Source organism: Populus nigra, chromosome 16, assembly GCF_951802175.1.
Source record: "Populus nigra chromosome 16, ddPopNigr1.1, whole genome shotgun sequence".
Taxonomy (NCBI): domain Eukaryota; kingdom Viridiplantae; phylum Streptophyta; class Magnoliopsida; order Malpighiales; family Salicaceae; genus Populus; species Populus nigra.
The window spans coordinates 9,857,169-9,876,140 of NC_084867.1; the positions used below are offsets into that span (position 1 = coordinate 9,857,169).

General features: G+C 31.4%; 2 protein-coding genes and 1 long non-coding RNA gene across 6 annotated transcripts; 2 read left to right on the plus strand and 1 right to left on the minus strand.

The window, feature by feature from the left end:
- Nucleotides 1-2,877: 2,877 nt before the first annotated feature.
- LOC133675158 (uncharacterized) lies at nucleotides 2,878-4,618 on the minus strand. Of its 3 annotated transcripts, XR_009835354.1 has the most exons (5): nucleotides 4,481-4,618; nucleotides 4,200-4,340; nucleotides 3,992-4,047; nucleotides 3,380-3,463; nucleotides 2,878-3,245 (listed from the first exon to the last, which is right to left on the minus strand). It is a non-coding gene; the product is annotated as an uncharacterized LOC133675158 (long non-coding RNA). The 3 variants fall into 3 exon arrangements; XR_009835353.1 differs by lacking the exon at nucleotides 4,481-4,618 and having other exon boundaries at nucleotides 3,992-4,071; nucleotides 4,200-4,470; XR_009835355.1 differs by lacking the exon at nucleotides 4,481-4,618 and having other exon boundaries at nucleotides 3,992-4,095; nucleotides 4,200-4,470.
- A 2,940-nt stretch (nucleotides 4,619-7,558) lies between these two features.
- LOC133676364 (M phase phosphoprotein 10-like) lies at nucleotides 7,559-12,632 on the plus strand. Its single transcript, XM_062098035.1, has 13 exons — nucleotides 7,559-8,372; nucleotides 8,724-8,779; nucleotides 9,149-9,251; nucleotides 9,388-9,498; nucleotides 9,655-9,792; nucleotides 10,704-10,772; nucleotides 10,874-10,915; nucleotides 11,064-11,132; nucleotides 11,317-11,388; nucleotides 11,485-11,538; nucleotides 11,618-11,759; nucleotides 11,964-12,026; nucleotides 12,123-12,632. The coding sequence occupies exons 1-13, from the start codon at nucleotides 7,671-7,673 to the stop codon at nucleotides 12,137-12,139; spliced, it is 1,638 nt and encodes a 545-aa protein (XP_061954019.1). The 5' UTR covers nucleotides 7,559-7,670; the 3' UTR covers nucleotides 12,140-12,632.
- Nucleotides 12,633-14,325: 1,693 nt separating this feature from the next.
- Nucleotides 14,326-17,088, plus strand: LOC133675445 (uncharacterized). Of its 2 annotated transcripts, none has more exons than XM_062096815.1 (5): nucleotides 14,326-14,540; nucleotides 14,805-14,912; nucleotides 15,807-16,062; nucleotides 16,266-16,343; nucleotides 16,686-17,088. In XM_062096815.1, exons 1-5 carry the CDS (start codon nucleotides 14,511-14,513, stop codon nucleotides 16,808-16,810), a joined length of 597 nt encoding a protein of 198 aa, XP_061952799.1. In that variant the 5' UTR covers nucleotides 14,326-14,510; the 3' UTR covers nucleotides 16,811-17,088. The 2 variants fall into 2 exon arrangements, with proteins under 2 accessions (XP_061952799.1, XP_061952800.1); XM_062096816.1 differs by having other exon boundaries at nucleotides 14,808-14,912.
- Nucleotides 17,089-18,972: the final 1,884 nt, after the last annotated feature.

Below are 18,972 nucleotides of genomic sequence, written 5' to 3' on the forward strand. Positions count from 1 at the left end.
AAAAAGAGTTGAAAAGTAGTTTTTTGGATCTTAAAAGTTGATCATTGATTTTTTGGTGGCTAAAATCTAGATTAGCAAATGACACGTCATTTATTATTTTTTTTTAAAAGTAGGCAAATAATACTTGGTCCGCCTAATCTCATCCTGCCTAATTTAACATAAAGAATAATAAAAATAATAGAAGGCCAAACATACGAGCTTGGCCTTGCAAGCCCATATGCATTTCGCTTTCTCCTTTTTAAGCTAGGAGCTAGAGTGTGTTTTAAAATGTGGTAGCAGTTATGATTCAAAGTGTTTTTCGCTCAAAAATACATCAAAAAAATATTTTTTTTATTTTTAAAAAATCATTTTTGACATCAACACATTAAAATAATTTAAAAATATTAAAAAAATTAACAAAAAAATTTAAATTTTTTTAAAAACACAATTTGATTACCGCGTTCTCAAATACACCCTTAACTCATCAAAGCCAAGTACATGGACTGAAGATCCTCCTCTTTATTTTTTTCAAAAAATGATTAAAATTCTTTAAAATAGAATAGTTATGATTATATTTAGAATGTTATTCCATTAAATAACAATTAAATTTAAATTTGTTTTCATATAAGATTATTATATTTTTTTATAATATTAACAAATGCCTTTTTTGTATTGCTAAGCACGAAAGTAGATTGATTTTAGGTTAAAAACTAAGGCTCCATTTATTTGCTGGAAAATAATTTTTTTTGAAAAGTGAATTTTGGGAAAGTAAATTCCGGGAAAATGAATTATTTTCCGATATTTGGTAGTGTAATGGGAAATAAGTTGGAAAACACTTTCTAATGTTTGGTTATGTCATAAAAAATGAGCTGAAAAATAACTTATTAATATTTTTTTTTCAAGTTTATTAAAATAATGAGGAACAAATCTTACAAATTAAAAAGTTAAATGGAAATGAAATTGAAAAAAACTATAATTTCATAAATTATCTCAAATAAAATAAATAATAATCAAAATAATAGAGATCAAATCTAAAAAATAAAAAAATTGAAAGATGAAGAAATTGAAATAATAATAATTAACATTTCATAAATTATTTCAAATAAAATAAGTAACAATCAAAAAAATAAGGACCAAATTTGATAGATAAAAAATTTCAATTAAAAAATAATAAGGGAAAAGCAAATAATAATTATAAAAATAAGGACCAAAATTAATATAAAAATTAAATTCTAATGGATGAAATTAAAAAACAAATATTCAATACAAAATATATATAGCAATCAAAAGTTTGAGAATCAAATTTAATATAATCAATAAATAATATGACATTTCTAAATTTTTCACAACTACCGGAAAGTGTTTTCCACTCAAAATAAAAAGAAAATATTTTCCTAGAAACGAAGCTAAATTTTTCTTTAACCGGAAAATATTTTCCATTGATCAATTTTTCTAATGGTAAACAAACACATAAAAGTTTGGAAAATGATTTCCTGAAAACTCATTTCCAGAAAACAAACACAACCTAAAACAAACCAAAAATCTTATTTTTCTTAGGTTATGAATCAGATATAACCAACCAACCAACCAAACAAACAATTTAATCACGTATCAAAGTAGTCTAGTCAAAGTAGTCTAGAGAAAAGGATAACAAGCACAATAAAAAGTCATAAAGAAACAACTACTTCCCCCTCCGAAATTTAAAAAAAAAAATCATCTTGCATTATAAATTCAACCCAAAAAAAAAAAGAAAAAAACAAAGTTCAGATGATCAACATACAAAATTAATGATTGTTCATAGTTTTGGAAATTAGGACCAAGAGATAAAGAGATTATCTAATGTGTTTGAGAAGATGATAGTAATTACAATTCAAAATTTTTTTTTGTTTATAAATATATTAAAATAATATTTTTTTTATATTTAAAAAATTATTTTTAACATCAGCACATCAAAACAATTTAAAAATATAAAAAAATAATTTTAAACAAACAAAAAAAATTAAATTTTAAAAAAACACGTTTTGAACCGTATTCCTAAACAGATTTATAGAGAAAAATAAAGGTGGGTGCGGTAAGAATTTAAGATTGAGGGTTTTAAAATAATTGTACCTTTTATACTTTGATTTAGTTTAAAATTCAAACAAAACCGATTCGGTTTAGTTTGATCAATTTTAAACTTTTAAAACAAAAACCTAATCAAATTGATTTTTTTTTCGAGTTTTCTCAATTGGTTATTGAATTATTTGTTTTCGATTGTTTTCTCTCTTGCTTGATTTTTTTTGCAAACCCCTAAACATAATAAAGCAAAGAAGGAATATTACCATCGTGAGATTTTATTTAGATAGATTAATCAATAGCTTCCACGAAAGAAGTTAAATCCAGTGGGGATCCATGGATTCCTTGCACTCTAGATGACAAGAAACGGAGCGTTGGTCAGTTGACACGTTGCAAAGCTTGGTCAATTGACTATTATTCACTAGGCAGCAAAAATTATTCATATAATTAGTGTGAACATGTTTATTTTTATTTTTACATTTTAAAAGTATTTTAAAAATATTAAATTTTTTATTTGTTTTAAATTATTATTATTTTTAACGTTTTGATGTATTAATATCAAATTTAATTTTTTAAAAATAAAAAAATATTATATTAATATATTTTCGAATAAAAAATACTTTGAAAAACACCGTAAACACACTCAAAAACATCCTCCAAAAGCACCCGCACCAATATTCTCTAGATTTTAGTTAAAATAGCCAAAAAGACATTTTAGCTTAGCTATATAAAAACAGTTATCAGAATGAATATTCTTTTTATTTTTTGTTATTCAAATTATATGTAAGATGAATATTCAAGTGTATCTATCCAGCATTCTCTAGCCTACTAATATCTGAAAGCTTTCTAACACAGGCATCCTGCAATTGATCATTAACTAAGATGAGAATTACTTACATTATCCTCTAAGGTAGTACTGTTCTCGTCCATGGAACATTTCAATCTGCTGTAGTAAAACGAGGAGTAGAATATCCAGTATACATAAAGAACATGTTTCTCACCAAGACGCAAGCTCATCACCCGATTACACATCCTTTCAACATCTGTTTCCCATATTTTTAGTGCAAGATCATCTCTGCAAAATCATCACCCGATTACACATCCGATTACACATCCTTCAAGATCATCTCTGCAAAATCATCACCCGATTACACATCCGCTTACACATCCTTTCAACATCTGTTTCCCATATTTTTAGTGCAAGATCATCTCTGCAAAATCAATCCAAAAACACCAATTCAATTCCCTTCCACGAGCAACTCTCTGTTTCTTCCTTAGATTACTTAACGAACAAAAGCCCTCCAATCAATGATCATCAAAATGAAGGGAAAAAAGTTTTGCATACCTACAGGTAATCATTCTGTTTCCTTCAGCATCAAAAGCAAGTGCCCAGACAGTAGAAGAGTGGCCAGTGAGTAGATATCAACACCTGGCCAATTAGTAAGTAAAATGTGATTTTCCCATTTCTTTAAAGTTCTGAGTAGAAATCAGCAAGCTAAGCCAGACCAGTTCTATTTATCACATCTTGCAATCATTAAAAACATTAGCAAGTACTATGCAGCTTAACCATCTGCATGCCCTAACAAAAAAGCTTAAGCTCAGTTAGTGTCGCAATGAAGCTTCAACAACATCACTACGCCCTTACAGTTTTAAATTTATGGGGGAAAAGTGAAAAACCAACCTCAACTTATTAGTAAAAGGTTATATTCGGCCTTCAATGCATTTGATTTCCCTATCGTCCCAAGAGGCATACCATGATGATAAAAGGTTTGAAATCTTTATAACAGGTCTCGAGTTCGAGTTAAGGCATGCATCTTTTATACGAGCCTGAAACAGTCAAGGTTTTATTTGTTCACCTAAACCCACAAAGTACATTTATTCTTCCAGAGAATAGGGTTTCTTCAGATCCAAAAAAAAAAAAAGATTTCCATATCAGTTTTTGGTTTTCTAATAACACCTTTTCCCTCTCAATTGGTGTCGTTATTGCGTTCACTACCCCTTCCAACAGTGCACCTGCCATCAAGAAAGGCAATTTGCCTTTCAAAATCCACGCCAAAGCCACTACACATGTTCATTTCTTTAAATTTTGACTTAAGTCCAATAAATTTTGAAACTTTAAAGTACAAAATACCATTAAAGAAAAAGAAAAAGAAAAGACAAGAAACCTGTGTTCTTAGGGAGGCTACGCCAGCAACCAAGACCAGGTTTTTGAATGTACTAAACCAAGAGTTGGTCTTCTTCAGGAGTTCAAGGTGCTTTATTTACTCCATCTTTACCATAACAAGGTCCCCTCCCCATCTTCTCTACTGTCAGACAACAAAACCCACAAAGCTCTGTTAGTTATATGAGATATGATATGACACCGAGTAGAAGAATTTAAGAACCACAACTTTAATAACTAGAAGTCTAGAACTCATGGTGGTTTAAGATTCAGAATTTAAGTTACCCAACCAATTCTCTACAGTAACATCAAAGAGATTAAATATACGCATGCTAAGCCAGGGGAGTAGGGAGAGAAATCAGGATCAATAATTGGAAAATTTCTCATGCGACTGCGCATGCAGAGAGAGAAATCAGCATAATTGCCAATTAGTATATTTGGTATTGTGATAACTGTTGTGGTTATAGTTTTAAAAAAATTATTTTATAAAAAATACTTTTAATTGAGGTTGGTTTAGAAAAATATATGTTTGGTTAAAACTACGGTTGAAATTGAGATTAAACAAAAAGTAGTTTAATTTGTTTGGTTAAAAAAATATTTTTCAAATTGAGATTATAAAAAAATTAAAATATATATATTAATATTGATGGTTTTTAATTTAAGTATTGTAAATTTAACTACTGTTAGTACATAATGAAATAAATAATACTTATATGAAATATTTTTTATTGTTCCATTGGTTTTTTAAGTGCGCAAAAACATCAGGTAAAATATTATCTGGAACAAAATTGGGATTGTAATTAAATTCTACAAATGCTACGTCATCAAGCGATCTCCTTCTAATTTTTCAAATAAAACACAATTAAAAATTAAAATTAAAATTAAAATTAATTTTTTTTGAAGTAGGTCGGATTCGTTCCAATGCATTTAGTTAGTTTTGGAATTCAATTATAGTGTTTGATTTAAATTCAATTCATAAATAAGTTGAATTAACATGTTTAAAAAATATAAAATTCAATTCATTTTATTTTTTATATTATCTTTATTTTATTTTTTCAAAGGTATTGAAAATAAAGGCTAGATAGTTTTTTTTTTAAAAAAAATTTAATATTTTATTTTTATTTTTATGATATTTCTAGAGATTAAATTTATTTTTTTATTAAAATTTTTAAATTAAACTTTATTTCAAATGGTAGAATGCCGTGTAACTTTTTCTATTATCAACCACGTGCCATGATCTCCTACTATTTTATCTTTCTAGCCCCACTCAAGCAGGTTTGACTTTTGACAAATCAAGTATTTTTATGAAAGAGAGTAACAACAGTTTGTGGAAAGCAGCTCTCAGCTGCTTTCCGCAAACCTGCGGTTTGCGTGGATCTCATATCAATAGTAAAATGCATTTTATCATAACCAAACATTTATTTTGTACAGTTTGTTTTGAAAGCGGAAGCTACCGCATAAACAAACGGGCACTAATAATTTAGTGTGCAGGTAAAAAACCCAAATCAAAAAACAATTTATAGTCATACCCAAATCATAACCAAAACCCATAAAGTGGATAAATCAAACAAACTCAGCAACCAGATTCTTGAACCAAACAACATATAGAATGTAAATAATGAAATGAAAACATACACATCAAAAGATTCTCGAACCTCCTCTGCAGCATAGAAGAAAACATTTTTTTGCCATAGATTGAAATTGTTTCCTACCATCTTCTTCACTTCAAATTCAACAAAGCCCACAAAAACAAAGACTCCCTCGTCTTCTCTAAGCTCATGTTCAGGTCCTGTGCTTGCCATTAGATTTTATGCTTTTGGCTGGAGAAAAGAAAAAAAGTGTGTGCCTCCTTGAATTTTAGTGTTAAAGATAAAAAAACCAACCTTGTTACTAAAGATAATATGATCTTTTCTATATTTTTTTCATAATAAAATTATTTAATTACCTTTTAAAGAAAAAACACTCACATAAAAGTGTTTTTTTTTATCTTTTTAATTTTTAACATATTAAAATAACTTAATTATTTTTAAAATAAAAAAATTCTTCAACTTACGTTCAAAAGTGTTTTTGTCTTTTAATTATATATATATTTTTTGTTATAATTAGATTTACTTAAAGATTATTTAATAATTTAATAAATAAAAATATTATTTTAAAAGAATGAATAATGTGTGCATTGCACACATCAGCATGTGAACTGCCCTCGTACCCTTAAAGCAATTTGTGCAGCATTATGAGATAACCAAACACCACAGGCACTAGTGATATTTAAATTATCTTGGTGGATCCTTCATGATGCAACAACACATCTGACCGATGGATGTCTGGTTTGATGTTAGTGATCTTTTTATTTTTATTTTTTAATATTTATTTAATTAAAAATTATAATTTATTATCTTTTTTTATTTTTTATTTTATATTGGATTTTCCGTTAATTTTGAAAATATTATAGGATATCTTTTCTTTTAATATTAAGTTGTTTGATAATTTTATTGAATTTATTTTTAACAAGATTATTTTGGTATCATAACCAGATCATCAATTTTGTATGTTAACTCGGCTGGACTCGATTCGAGTTTTTTTGACATTTTTTGGATTTTATTTTTTTCTTTAAATTTTCCCTTCAATATTTTGTTCTTCAAAGATTGTGTTTTTTTTTATAAAGTTATTATGTTCTAATTTATTTTTTTCTTTGTTGTCAAATAAAATCTTTCAACATTTTATTTTTTAAAATTAATTTTTTATTTATTTTGATTTCATCCTTTATTGATTGGAAATTAATTTTTGTGTTTTTTTAGTTTTTTTATGAAATTATCCTGATTTTATATTCATGATCACAGAAAAAGATTAACTTAGTTTGACACATGGTTTTTTTATTGTTTATTTATATTTAAATATTTTTTTCTAGTTTGTTCTTGAATTGTTTGATAATTAAATTTGATGATTTTATTCAATTTATTTTTAATAAAATTATGATGGTATCATGATTAAGTCACATATTTGACGTGCTAACCTAAATGAACTTGGGTTGAGTTTTTTTTTTTCATCATCTTTTTTTTAGTTTATATGTGATTTTTATATTTATGTTATTATATTAGTTGAGTTTATATATATATATATATATAGAAACGTTTACACCTTCGTATAATTTTTTTACATCTAGGACATGGTTGTTTTTAAAGGGAAATCGTGCTTCTAAAAAAAATTAAAATTTTTTATTTGTTTTAAATTAATTTTTATATTTTATTATCATTTTAATGTATTGTTTTTAAAAATTAATTTTTTTTAAATATTATTTTTAAAAATAATTTAAAAAAACAAACAAAAACAGTACCTGCATTTAAACACGATAAAAAAAAAAAGGCCGTGTCTAGTTTTTTTACTCAATTTGCTCTTGTTGGCGCTCATAACCCGGCCTCCAAAACCCTAAATCCCACAAAACACACCCAGACACAGGAACCGATCACATTGCGCCATGGCAAAACCAGTCGAAGCAGAAGCAGCGGGCATGGAAGCCTTAAACCGCCTAAAATCCACTGACCCACCACTATGGCTAGCACCATCGCCCTCTCTGTCTCAAACAGCACGCACAGCTTGTAAACATCTCTTCTCGTCAATAAATCCCCATGTCCCTAAATCCCCCTTTGATCAACTTCTAATTGATGGGTGTGATGCTGAGCAGATTTGGCAGCAAATTGACTTACAATCACAGCCCTTGTTGTCCAGTTTACGCCGTCAAGTTTTGCACTTTCAGAAGAATCCAGAGGAAATTAAAGTAAATGGTGACAAGGTTTTACAAGGGAAAAAAAAGGGCGTAGAAGACAAGGAGGTGAAAAAAGTTGATGAGTTTGATAATAGTGATGATGAGGATATGTATGAAATTGATGATGAAGATGACAGTGATGATGATGCGGACGGAGGTGAGGAGGAAGAGAGTGGAGAAGAGGAGGGAGAAAAGGGAGTGATCGAGGATAAGTTTTTGAAGATAAAGGAATTGGAGGATTTTTTGGAGGAGGAGGATGCCAAGGAATATGGATTGGATACAAGGAAGAATAATAAGAAAAAGAATTTAAGCGATGAGGAGGAGGATGAAGAGGACGAGGAAGATGATGATGATGCTGAAGGAGAGGAGGATGAGGATGAGGATGAAGATGATGAGGACAAGGAAGATGATGAGGTGATATATACTTAGACTGTTAAATTAGATTTGTAGATGCATGGGCATTTTTTTCGTGTGTGATTATGGTTATTTGTTTGGTTTGGGAATTCTTAGATATAATTCTGAATTTGGGAAGTGTGAAATATGGCTGGTTTTACTGTTTGTTGTAATGGACGTAATATTGGAAAATTATTATCAAATACAGCTTTTAGTTAGTCTATATCAAGTATCAATCTGGGATTCTGCATGTTGTAGATGTGTTTTTTAGTTGGGTTAGCATAGATTTTTCCTTTTTGCATTTTCAACTCTTCCTTTTTTTTTTCCTCTATGGTTTATGTTTTTGTACTCACTGGACATCTAATCATACAGCTTGGGGTTTTTGGTAATGGCGATGATGAAGATGAGGATGCAAGCAAGCGTGCCAGGTTATTATTTTGTTGTCTTTTTTTGTTCTAGATGAGTTATTGGTTATAGAATCATAACTGAAGTCACAAAGTGATGGTTAAAGCACTTCTTTTCATCTATTTATTTGTTCAAGAAAAATCTCACAGAAACTTAGCAAGGCAACCATTTGCCCTGTTCTGATGAAACTGTCACTTAATGGTCATGATGATTTGTATTTCATCTTCTTTTGTGCTTTTTAGTTCACTACTGTCAGTAATTGTCCATGTTCATACTGCTTGTACTGGTGCCACCAGCATCTGTCCTTTCCACCATCCTTAAAAGTTTAATATATTTATTTTTAACATTGAGTCACTGATTCCTGGTTTCTCTTGTGGATCTCTGACATTCAGATACGAAGACTTCTTTGGTGGTAAAAAGAGAAAAATCTTAAAAAAGAAAACAAAAGAAGACTCAAGCTCAGATGATGAACTTGATGATGAAGCATTGAATGAGGTAGTATGATGTTTTTGTTATGTCTGCACGCATTCAACAAAGTTTCTGCTGTCTTTCTCATGGTATTATAATTTATATTTTAAGAAGTGAATGCATGTGAAAATTTAACTAAGTTGTTCTTATTTGCATTCTGCAGAGAAAAGGTAGACTTTCTACCCATGAAAAACAACTTCAGAAGCTTCAATCTGAGATAGAACAGATGGAGAAATCAAATTTGGAGCCCAAAACTTGGACCATGCAAGGAGAGGTAACTTTGGTCTTTCTTTAATGTTTAATTCCGAAAATGGATTTTATAGCTCTATGCATTCCTATTTTCAATTTTTTATGTGTTTCTGGATATGAAGCCAATCCAGTCCATGTCAAGTTGTGGTTTTGATGTCACATGATATGGACATTGCAACAGGTAACTGCTGCAAGCAGACCCAAGAATAGTGCGTTAGAAGTTGATTTAGACTTTGAACACAATATGAGGCCCGCCCCTGTAATCACTGAGGAGGTTACTGCAACACTTGAAGATATGATTAAGAGTAGGATCATTGAGGTAAACTTCAAATTTGAATGGATTTCTGACTTATCTAGCTGTCTTGTTAACACATCACTGTTTTACTTTATTTCTGATGTTTAATCCAAATTTTCTTGTTATGTGTTGATTTCTTGTAACAAATTGATTATGATTTATGATTCCCATGTCCTGCCATTCTTCTTTTATTTTGTATTTGGAAACAGAGTAGAATCTTTTTCTCAGTTGCTTCAAGGTAAACTCAACTATATCGATATGATGGCCATGTGACAAGCTGATGCACCTCAGATCCACGCACTCACATGCGCACGATCCCAGCCTTGTGTTGGAGTGACAACAGTTATCTTTGTTTGTTTCATATGCAAGTCTTCTCTTACTATGAGAACACTGCTTTATATTTGGTTGTTTTTGTTGAGAGATGTTGGTGAATAAATTGTGCTTGGAAATATGCATATTTCTTTATTCAAAGCCATGGTACAGTTCTTCAGATAGTTTGAACAATGTCTGTCTTGAATTTTTGGGCCTTTTAGATAAATAGTGAACAGTTGTCCATATACTCACGTTCTTAAAGTTGGCAGAAGCATGGATGGTATTATTGGCAGACCAACTTTCCTTCTATGATTTTGACTTTTCCAAATTGCTTTACATGCAGAAAAAGTTTTCTAAATCATTGGTCAGGCTTTCAGAAAGAAATTGTCTATGTACCTGACAATATCAATAGCTTCATGGAGTTTTCTGCCATCTTGGGAAAATTTTGTTTATCTTTTGACCTTCTTGTTTCTTATTGTTGAATCCATGCTGCTAGTTCCCTAGTTAAGATGTTGCTGCTTCTCATTTTGCATTGGACACTGCTTGGTTGATCACTATGCTATGTTAGACATTGTTATCTGTGTGGGTGCACTCAAGAAACAATCTTGCCATGATGATTTTAGGGGCGGTTTGATGACATTCGGAAGGCTCCCAGTTTACACTCTAAAGCACCAAGAGAACTGAAAGAGTTGGTAAGCAATATTGCCGGTAACATAGTACAGTGTGGTTCCCACTGTTCCTTGTTATGATATAATATTAATTCTGGAAGCTGAATTTTTCATAAAATCTGCAGGATGAGAATAAGAGCAAGAAGGGTCTTGCTGATGTTTATGAGGTTTGTCTATCTTAACTAGCATGCTCTGTCAAGTTTCCAATTTTGTTCTGGATCCTATACTGTTTGTTATTGCTTCGGAGCTTGATTGTTTTCTTCTGTTGCTGAGCTCTTGCATATTTAATCCAAATTCCTATATGATTATTTACAGGAAGAATATGTTCAAAAGACAAATCCAGCAGCTGCTCCATTATCTTTCTCGGATGAACAGAAGAAGGAGGTAGATGTTAACAGTAGTGTAATCATTGTTATTATTTCTCCTTTGTTGTTTCTTCATTGCATATTTTCATATCTTCAACTGGACTCCAGCACATGGCATTTTAGTATGTTTTCTGTATCCATCTGTTTTTATTACATTTGTGTCTTTGATTTGTGTAACCTTGTTATCTTTTCTTTTTTCTTAGGCAAGTGTCCTGTTCAAAAAACTGTGCTTGAAGTTGGATGCTCTTTCTCATTTCCACTTTGCTCCTAAACCTGTATGCTTCTTAATCCTTAAATGGTGGATTTTTTTCCTTTCTTTTGGCCACTTTTTGATTTTTTTTTTTTAAATTGATCTCTTGTGTGATTGATAGGTCATAGAGGACATGTCTATCCAAGCAAATGTCCCTGCTCTTGCTATGGAGGAGGTAAAAAGATACCTCCATATTCTCTCCAGTCTGAATTTTGTGACTCTACTTGCTAATGCACATTGTCTTCCATGGATAGATTGCACCAATGGCAGTTTCAGATGCAGCTATGCTGGCTCCTGAGGAAATTTTTTCGGGCAAAGGTAATATCAAGGAAGAATCAGAACTTACACAGGCCGAGAGGAAGAGGAGGAGGGCTAACAAGAAAAGAAAATTTAAGGGTGAGATCTGATAAGAAGGTTTATTATTCTCGCATAAGGCCTGTTGCTGCTTTTGGTTTTTAACACCATGAAAAGAACTACCAATTAGTAGCTTAAAGCATCCAGTTGAAAGCTGCTTAATTCTTCATTTTCTCCATCTCATCTAGGTTTTGCTTGAATGTTCGATCTTTCCTTTCTTATTAACTATTAGTTTGGTGATCACAGCTGAATCAGTGAAAAGGATGCCAAAGAAGGCACAAGAGAACACAACACTAAACCACGATAATGGTGAATGTTCATCTGAACTGGCTGGTGTCATTATTTCTGGAAGTTGAAATGAACCCAATTTATGGTCGTTAACGTCAAATTTTGATTAAATTGCAGGCAAGGAAGAATCGTAACTTGGTTCCTGATTATATCCACGCATAAGGAACTCCCTGAACCTTTTCAAGTTATGGTTTCCAGTTTAGGACAGCCATACACAGAGGAGAAACAGGAGAAGAGCGCTATCTTACAACATTGTAAGGTGCGTTCATGGTTTTGACAAGCGGTGCACTAGCTATGCCAGAAGAACTAGAAAGATTTGGGATCTAGCTTGAAAGAAACTTGGTGGGAAGTTTGCAACTATAAGCTATACCTTTACTCTAGAAATAGAGGTGAAATTTTGTTCTGTGTTTCATTAAACCTCCTATCAACGTTTGACACATTAATTTGTCATTTTATTCTTTAATTGGGCTGGTTCAATCATGCAATGTAATATGAATCAGGAGTTAAAAAGCAAGGACTAATGATGAAAGGCATTCCCTAGAAGAATATGCCTAACTAGACTAAATGCTCCTTTTGGGCAATTTATCAGAATGCAGCTATCCATGCTAAGCATGAGTCCTATATCCATATTTTGTGTTTAAAAAATATGGTAAAAAATGTTTTTAAAAATGTTTTTGTATGTATATCAAGAACCTTCTTACAAAATAAAATTTATGTCATAAGAAGATTTAATAGTAAATATAGTAATTAAATTTTGTGTGTGTATATATATGTGTGTGTGTGTGAAATACATCATATTTATATTATGTTTACAAAACTTTTTATGTGATGATGTCTCAGACATAGGATTTCAAGCCTAATTATTTCTCTGTGATGATGCTCTAAAAAACTTTTTATAAATGAAATACACCATGTTTATATAAAAAATTTTAGCCGATACTCGATACATTATCAAGTCCAATCAAGCTTGAGTCTGACTACCACTAAACCCAGCAAGCCCTAGGCTTTGTACTTTGTAAAGATGAATAGTATCCGAGTTTGGTTAGTGTTAAATCTAGTATACCGGGATTTGATACACTGCCAAATCTAGAGTGTTTTTACTGTAATGTGATTGTTTTTTTTTTAAAAAAAAACACTTGTAAATCTTTATTGATTCCATGAGTTCTTTATTAAATATCAAAACTCTTTATTACTTTTAGATTTAATGCATGGTTCTAATTAACAGTAGTTTCTTTGCCGCTCGTTGTTGTAGGTGAAACATCATCCTTTTATATATATATATATATAAAACATGAAGGATACTAATTAAAATTTTAATGTTGAAGGTATTTAATTCATGAAAATTAAAAGAAAAGAATGATTATAGAATGTAATTATATGAGATTACAAAGATCATTATTCTCCCTCAAAATGGATAAACATATATCATGAAACTCATAATGATAGGGAAGAAACAAGTTTTATATTTATTTATTCATCTTTTATTATATTCTATTTTATATCCCAATTAATTATTAGTATATAATAATATAAAAAATAAAGAGAGTTTTTAACTCAGCTCATTTATAAGGGTATTAAGCAATCTTAGCAGTCCAGGTTCGATCTGAATTTTAAACCTAACAAGGAGGAACTCATGAGAATCGTAATTAATATTAATGAGGTAATTATTATTCCTGAAAAGCAAAGATTTTCTATGTATTATGTGTGAATAAAATATTATTCTATACAGTTTTTTTTTATGGTAACATTAACAATCATTTTGTAAATTATTATGCGTGAAGTAAAGTATTTTTTAATATGTGATTATAAATACTTAATGAAAATAAGATTTATATTTTGTTATTTTTTATTATAAAGTTTTGTATAATTTCCTTGGATTAATTATTCTTTTTAAATATCATGACATGATTTTTCATTTTTTTAATGAAATTTGCTTTTCAAATAATGATAAGATTTTTATTTTTAAAAATAATGCTCAATAAAATATTGTTTTTTCATTAGAATAACAAAAAAAATACATGGATAAATAAATGAGGTTTAATCTTTAATTCTTTGATCTTGAAAAATGTTTTGATATTAAAAATAAATTTATTAATAAATATTTTTTTTATTATGATTATTTTTTTAGTTGAGTATTTTTAATATTGTGAGATAAATAAATTTATTTAACTAGTGAAATCTTTCACCTGAATTTTTTTTAAAATTTTTTAAATAGGCTTGTGGTCTCTTAATATATATTTTTTAATGATAACATTTTTTCAAGCACACCACGTGGCGCGGGCCATGGGATTAGTGAATTTGTAAGTAGGAAGGTGTAAGGGTAGTACGGTCATTTAGAATTGAACTCGATCCCCTTCACTTTACCGCCTGAGAGAGAGCTGCTCCTACGGCGGTCCTTCCATAACGCTTTGATTTATTTATTTGTTTATCAGTATCACCTTCTGTTTGGTTGCAAAGAAACTCAAGGAAAAAAAAATAGTAATATAAATAAGAAGATTTTTATTTATGGGAGGCACTGAAGAAACAGTCTCCACTGTAAGATCTCTTTCTTTGAAAATCCTCTCTTTCATCGAATACTACATCTCAGATCGTCAATTGTTTTCGAGTATAAGTTAAGTGTATTCCTTTAAAGAAAATGTGATGTTAATTCACATCCTAGAAACCCTAGCTGGTTAATTCATCTTCTCAATTTTCTTGGTAAATTTTCTTGGAAGAGAGCTTCAGACCCATGAATGTTTTGAATATATTATTTATATCTGGTGGTTAATCTGATATTTTGAGAATTTTTTTTATGGAAAGCAGTATGCTCCAAAAATGGCTGGAACTGTTAACTGGGGTACGGCGACTGTGGTTGGAGTATTTGCAGGCATGTTGTATGGAGGTAGCAAGGAGGCAGCTGCATCTGTGGTTTGTTCTCTTTAAGATTTGTCACATTTTTTCATTGCCTTTTCTTGCTCTAAAAGGAATTATCTGTGAAATAAAAAAGAAAATGGGTATTGGAATTTTCATGTGTGCTTATTAAAAATCATCTAGAGTTTGTGACTTTGAGATTTTACCTTGGTATGTTAAGACTTAAGGGTTAAATTGGGTTCCATCAGTAATATATGCTTCTGTATGGGAGAAGGGAAGAGGTAGGAATTCACTGTTTCCGTTCTAAGCAGAAATTGAAGAGGATGGATGATAATTTCGTCCAGTGTAATGCATAAGCGTTGGTTTATAGCCTTATAAGTGATAATACTCATAATCTTTGCGTGTTCTTATAGGAATTTACTTGATATGGGGATATATGTGAAGTAAATGACATTTTGTATGTAGATATTTTGAATCTCAGTCTTCCATAATTTTGGTTCGCTCAAAGCTATTTTCTTATATTATGTTTTTTGAGATTACAATGCTCTGGGTATGTGGCATATGGGAACCTCTTTCATAGCATTTGACTTGACATGAGGATATTTATGAAGTAATTGGCATATTGTATATTGAAATTATGTATGCCAATGTACCATAATTTTGATCTTCTGTACCATATACTAATGGAAAAAGACTTTTTGCCTCTGATTGTAAAAATTGGCTGCCTTTGCACTAGCATAATGCCTTCTTTTTTTTCCTTTTTTTTTTATCTTGTATAATTCTGTTTGTTCTTAATGTGTCCTATTGATGTTTCTTCTTCTTCTATGATTTTTCTGGATTTGTTGAGGTCGATGTTTTTTGTCCCCCATATATTAGCTTTTCTCTAGTTGTCTTCATATCTTTCACATATACCACATGTACTGAAACTCAGGACTTTTGTCATTTCGGCAGAGCAAGGATGCAGAAGTGATGTTAAAGCTTGGGAGCACTCCAGATAAGCGTGAACAGCATAGATTAATGAGAGATGCAATGGAGAAAAGGTTTATCCGAGTGACTCGCGGTTCCATAGTTGGTGGAGTACGACTTGGAATGTTCACCGCTGAATTCTATGGATTACAAAATCTACTGGCTGAGAAACTGGGGGTGCATGGTATTTATAATGTTGTCGGAGCTGGATCTGCCACTGCTGCAACGTTTGGTTTAATTAGTAATAATTCATATCTCATGCATGAGAATGTTTTTGCCCTACCTTTTCTTTTCGTGGGTTTAGTTCACTAAATTGATTTAAATTTCCTAATGGTTCTGTACAGGGGAAAGAATTTGTGTTTTTCAATTTCAGCTCCTTATGGAGTGTGAATTAGGAGCCACGAGTATTAACACTAATGCTTTTGTGTAACCTTTCTATGTTAGTGCCTGGCTCTCTTCGGTGGCGTGCAAGGAATGTGCTGCTTGGATTATTTATGGGTGCAGCATTCTGTTTTCCTCTTGGTAATCGATCAAATCTCAAGTATTTAAATTTTCCCTTGCTAAGTGGGTTTTGTTAAATAAAATGAATTCAATTTAAATGACTGCTGATATGTGTTTTACTTGATATGGAATCTTTACAACTTCCTTTCCTCGTAAGAAATTGCAATGGAAGAAAAAACCATCCCAAATTTCTGTAGACTGTTCTTGTAATCTTTGGCCTCTTTATGTAATTGCAACATTATTTGAGCAGGCAGCATTGATGCTCTGAAATGATAACTTGGGGTTAAAATGAAACTAGAAAATGACAAATAAAATTCATTGAGAAGAAGGAAGTTTCTAATGCAAAATTGCATTTTGCAACAGGGTGGATTCATTTGAAGCTTGTAGAGAAAGCAAATGAAGGAAGCTCGGGGGAGAGGGGAGAAGCAAAAAGTGGTGTTGGGGCTACAATTGAGAGGCTTGAAGGAAACTTGAAAAAAAAAATCTGAAGGTTTCTAGATTTCTCATTTCCCATGTAGATTTACAGGAAAGCTTTTGCCGTGTGCCTAGTTCCCTGATCTTGTGGCCACCCTTTAAAATAAAGTAATGCTCAATCACTATGTATATATGAGAGATGTTTGGAGGTCTCTTTTTCGAGATCTTTTTTATTTTGTTTTTTCAATTGCTTAGGAAATTAGATTGACTTCATTTTTATTTTACTTCTGAACTATCCTTGGATTCTGCTGATATAAATGCATCATCAAAGCTGGAGATTCTAATTTTTTTATGAAGGCGCCAAGCAAGTTTCTTGATACCAGTGAATATTTCTCGGAATTCTATTTAGTCATCTTTGTTTCAACTCTCTTATATCTTCCTGGAGGAACTCTGCTTGGCTTCAAGAGCAACTAGAGAAATACTGAAGCAACAATATGAAAATAACAAGCGGGTAAGGTGCCTTGAAGAGTCAAGAATACAGAGTTGAATTCTGATAACTTGGTCAAAATAAGAATGAACGTATCAGTCTTGTTCACGCACGTTGTTTCAGTAGACCTCTTTGCCCTAATTTGTTCCTAAGAAAGTGTTTCTACATCATTCATCCTTGCTTTTAACTTTTGATTGGAAGTAGCTCATGAAAGAATAAAATGAAAAAAAATAATGTGCTAAATGTTGATCAGAGCTTATATTTGCCAACTTCCCAGTTCCCGCCGAGCTTCTTTGGTGTTGTATTCCCAAACCTAACTACTATTGTTCAAGCATAACCTTCTCAGATTGAAAGGGGTACCAGCAGCAATGCTCTTTCCACACTGCAGGTTTTGTTTTGCCACCATTTGGCATGCCAGCAGCGGCAGAGTACCAATCCTTTATTGCAGTAAAGTTAAAGAGATTGTTCAATTCTCTTACTCACAGGAAGCTGTAAGCTACACACCAGCTACTGATTTGGAGCCTGACAATGCTGATTAAGCTCTTATATATGCCAAAGAGGTTCTGAAGTGGAAGCAGGAGGAACCTAACTGCCCCAACAATGAGTTACCTTCAATTAACATAGAGGCAAATTCGTCCTCATGATTAACAATTGTTGTAATCTCCAAAGAGTTGCTGCTCAATTGCCATTAGAGTTCATAGGCGGATTGGAAGGGATTGCAGTCTATGATCAACGGCAACACATCATTGGAAGGGAGGAGATCAATGTACTCATGATAAGTTGATCTTGTTGAATCCAAGCATGGCATGCTAGTTTTTCTTGTGCTTATCCATCGCTTGATCCTGGAAGCAGCATGGGGGAACACGACTTAGTGCCATCAATAAACCCAAGCACTCCTTGCCCAAGTAGGAAGAGTTTCATCTGGCATCGCCAGAACAATTTCGAAATTGTCGTTGGTAAGTTTGATGGAGAATACATGATAAGCGTTGCTCAATAGAATGAATGGAGAATACAGAACAATTTATTCATACAGACTCAACAGCAATGTCAGGAAGCAAGGTGAGAAAATTCTCAGCCGTAAAAACTGCTCCTGTCCTGTAGATTGCTCAAACACCCATGATTTTACTTGTTATTTTTGAAGTCAAAACAATTTCTAATCAACATGGATGTTTTTGCAGCTTGCTGGACCAATTGGTACTGCTAGCGAGAACGCTGCTATAGCTTACTGTATGTAAAAAACAGAATAAAATAGTCGAATAAGACACCATGATTGACATATATAGAATTCTAATGCATGTTCTAAATATTGGTGTGATGTTTTGAAAATAAAATAGAAAATTAATAGGAAATGGCAACAATACCTTTAAAGGATTAGATTTGAGGTATAAATGAACGAGGTACATGAGATAATTGCACAAGAGAATTAATAAATATGAAAGGGAGAGAGAGACAGAGAGAGACAGAAAAGAAAAAAAGAAAAAACAGGAGAAGGAGAGATTAAGGGAGGGAAGACACGTTAGAAGAAATTTAAGTGTTAAATGTAAGGTTTAAGTTTAAATATGTATAATTGTGGTTTTGAGCTTTGATTTTGGATTTGTTAAGGTTTAGGTTTTAAAGTTGTATTTTTAGAGATTAATTGATGAATTTGTTATTTTGTGATGGACAAATTGATTATAGTGTGAGTGGTTGAATTGTTATAAGTTGATTATATTATGTTTTTTTGAGATTTTAGGTTGAAATTTGGATATG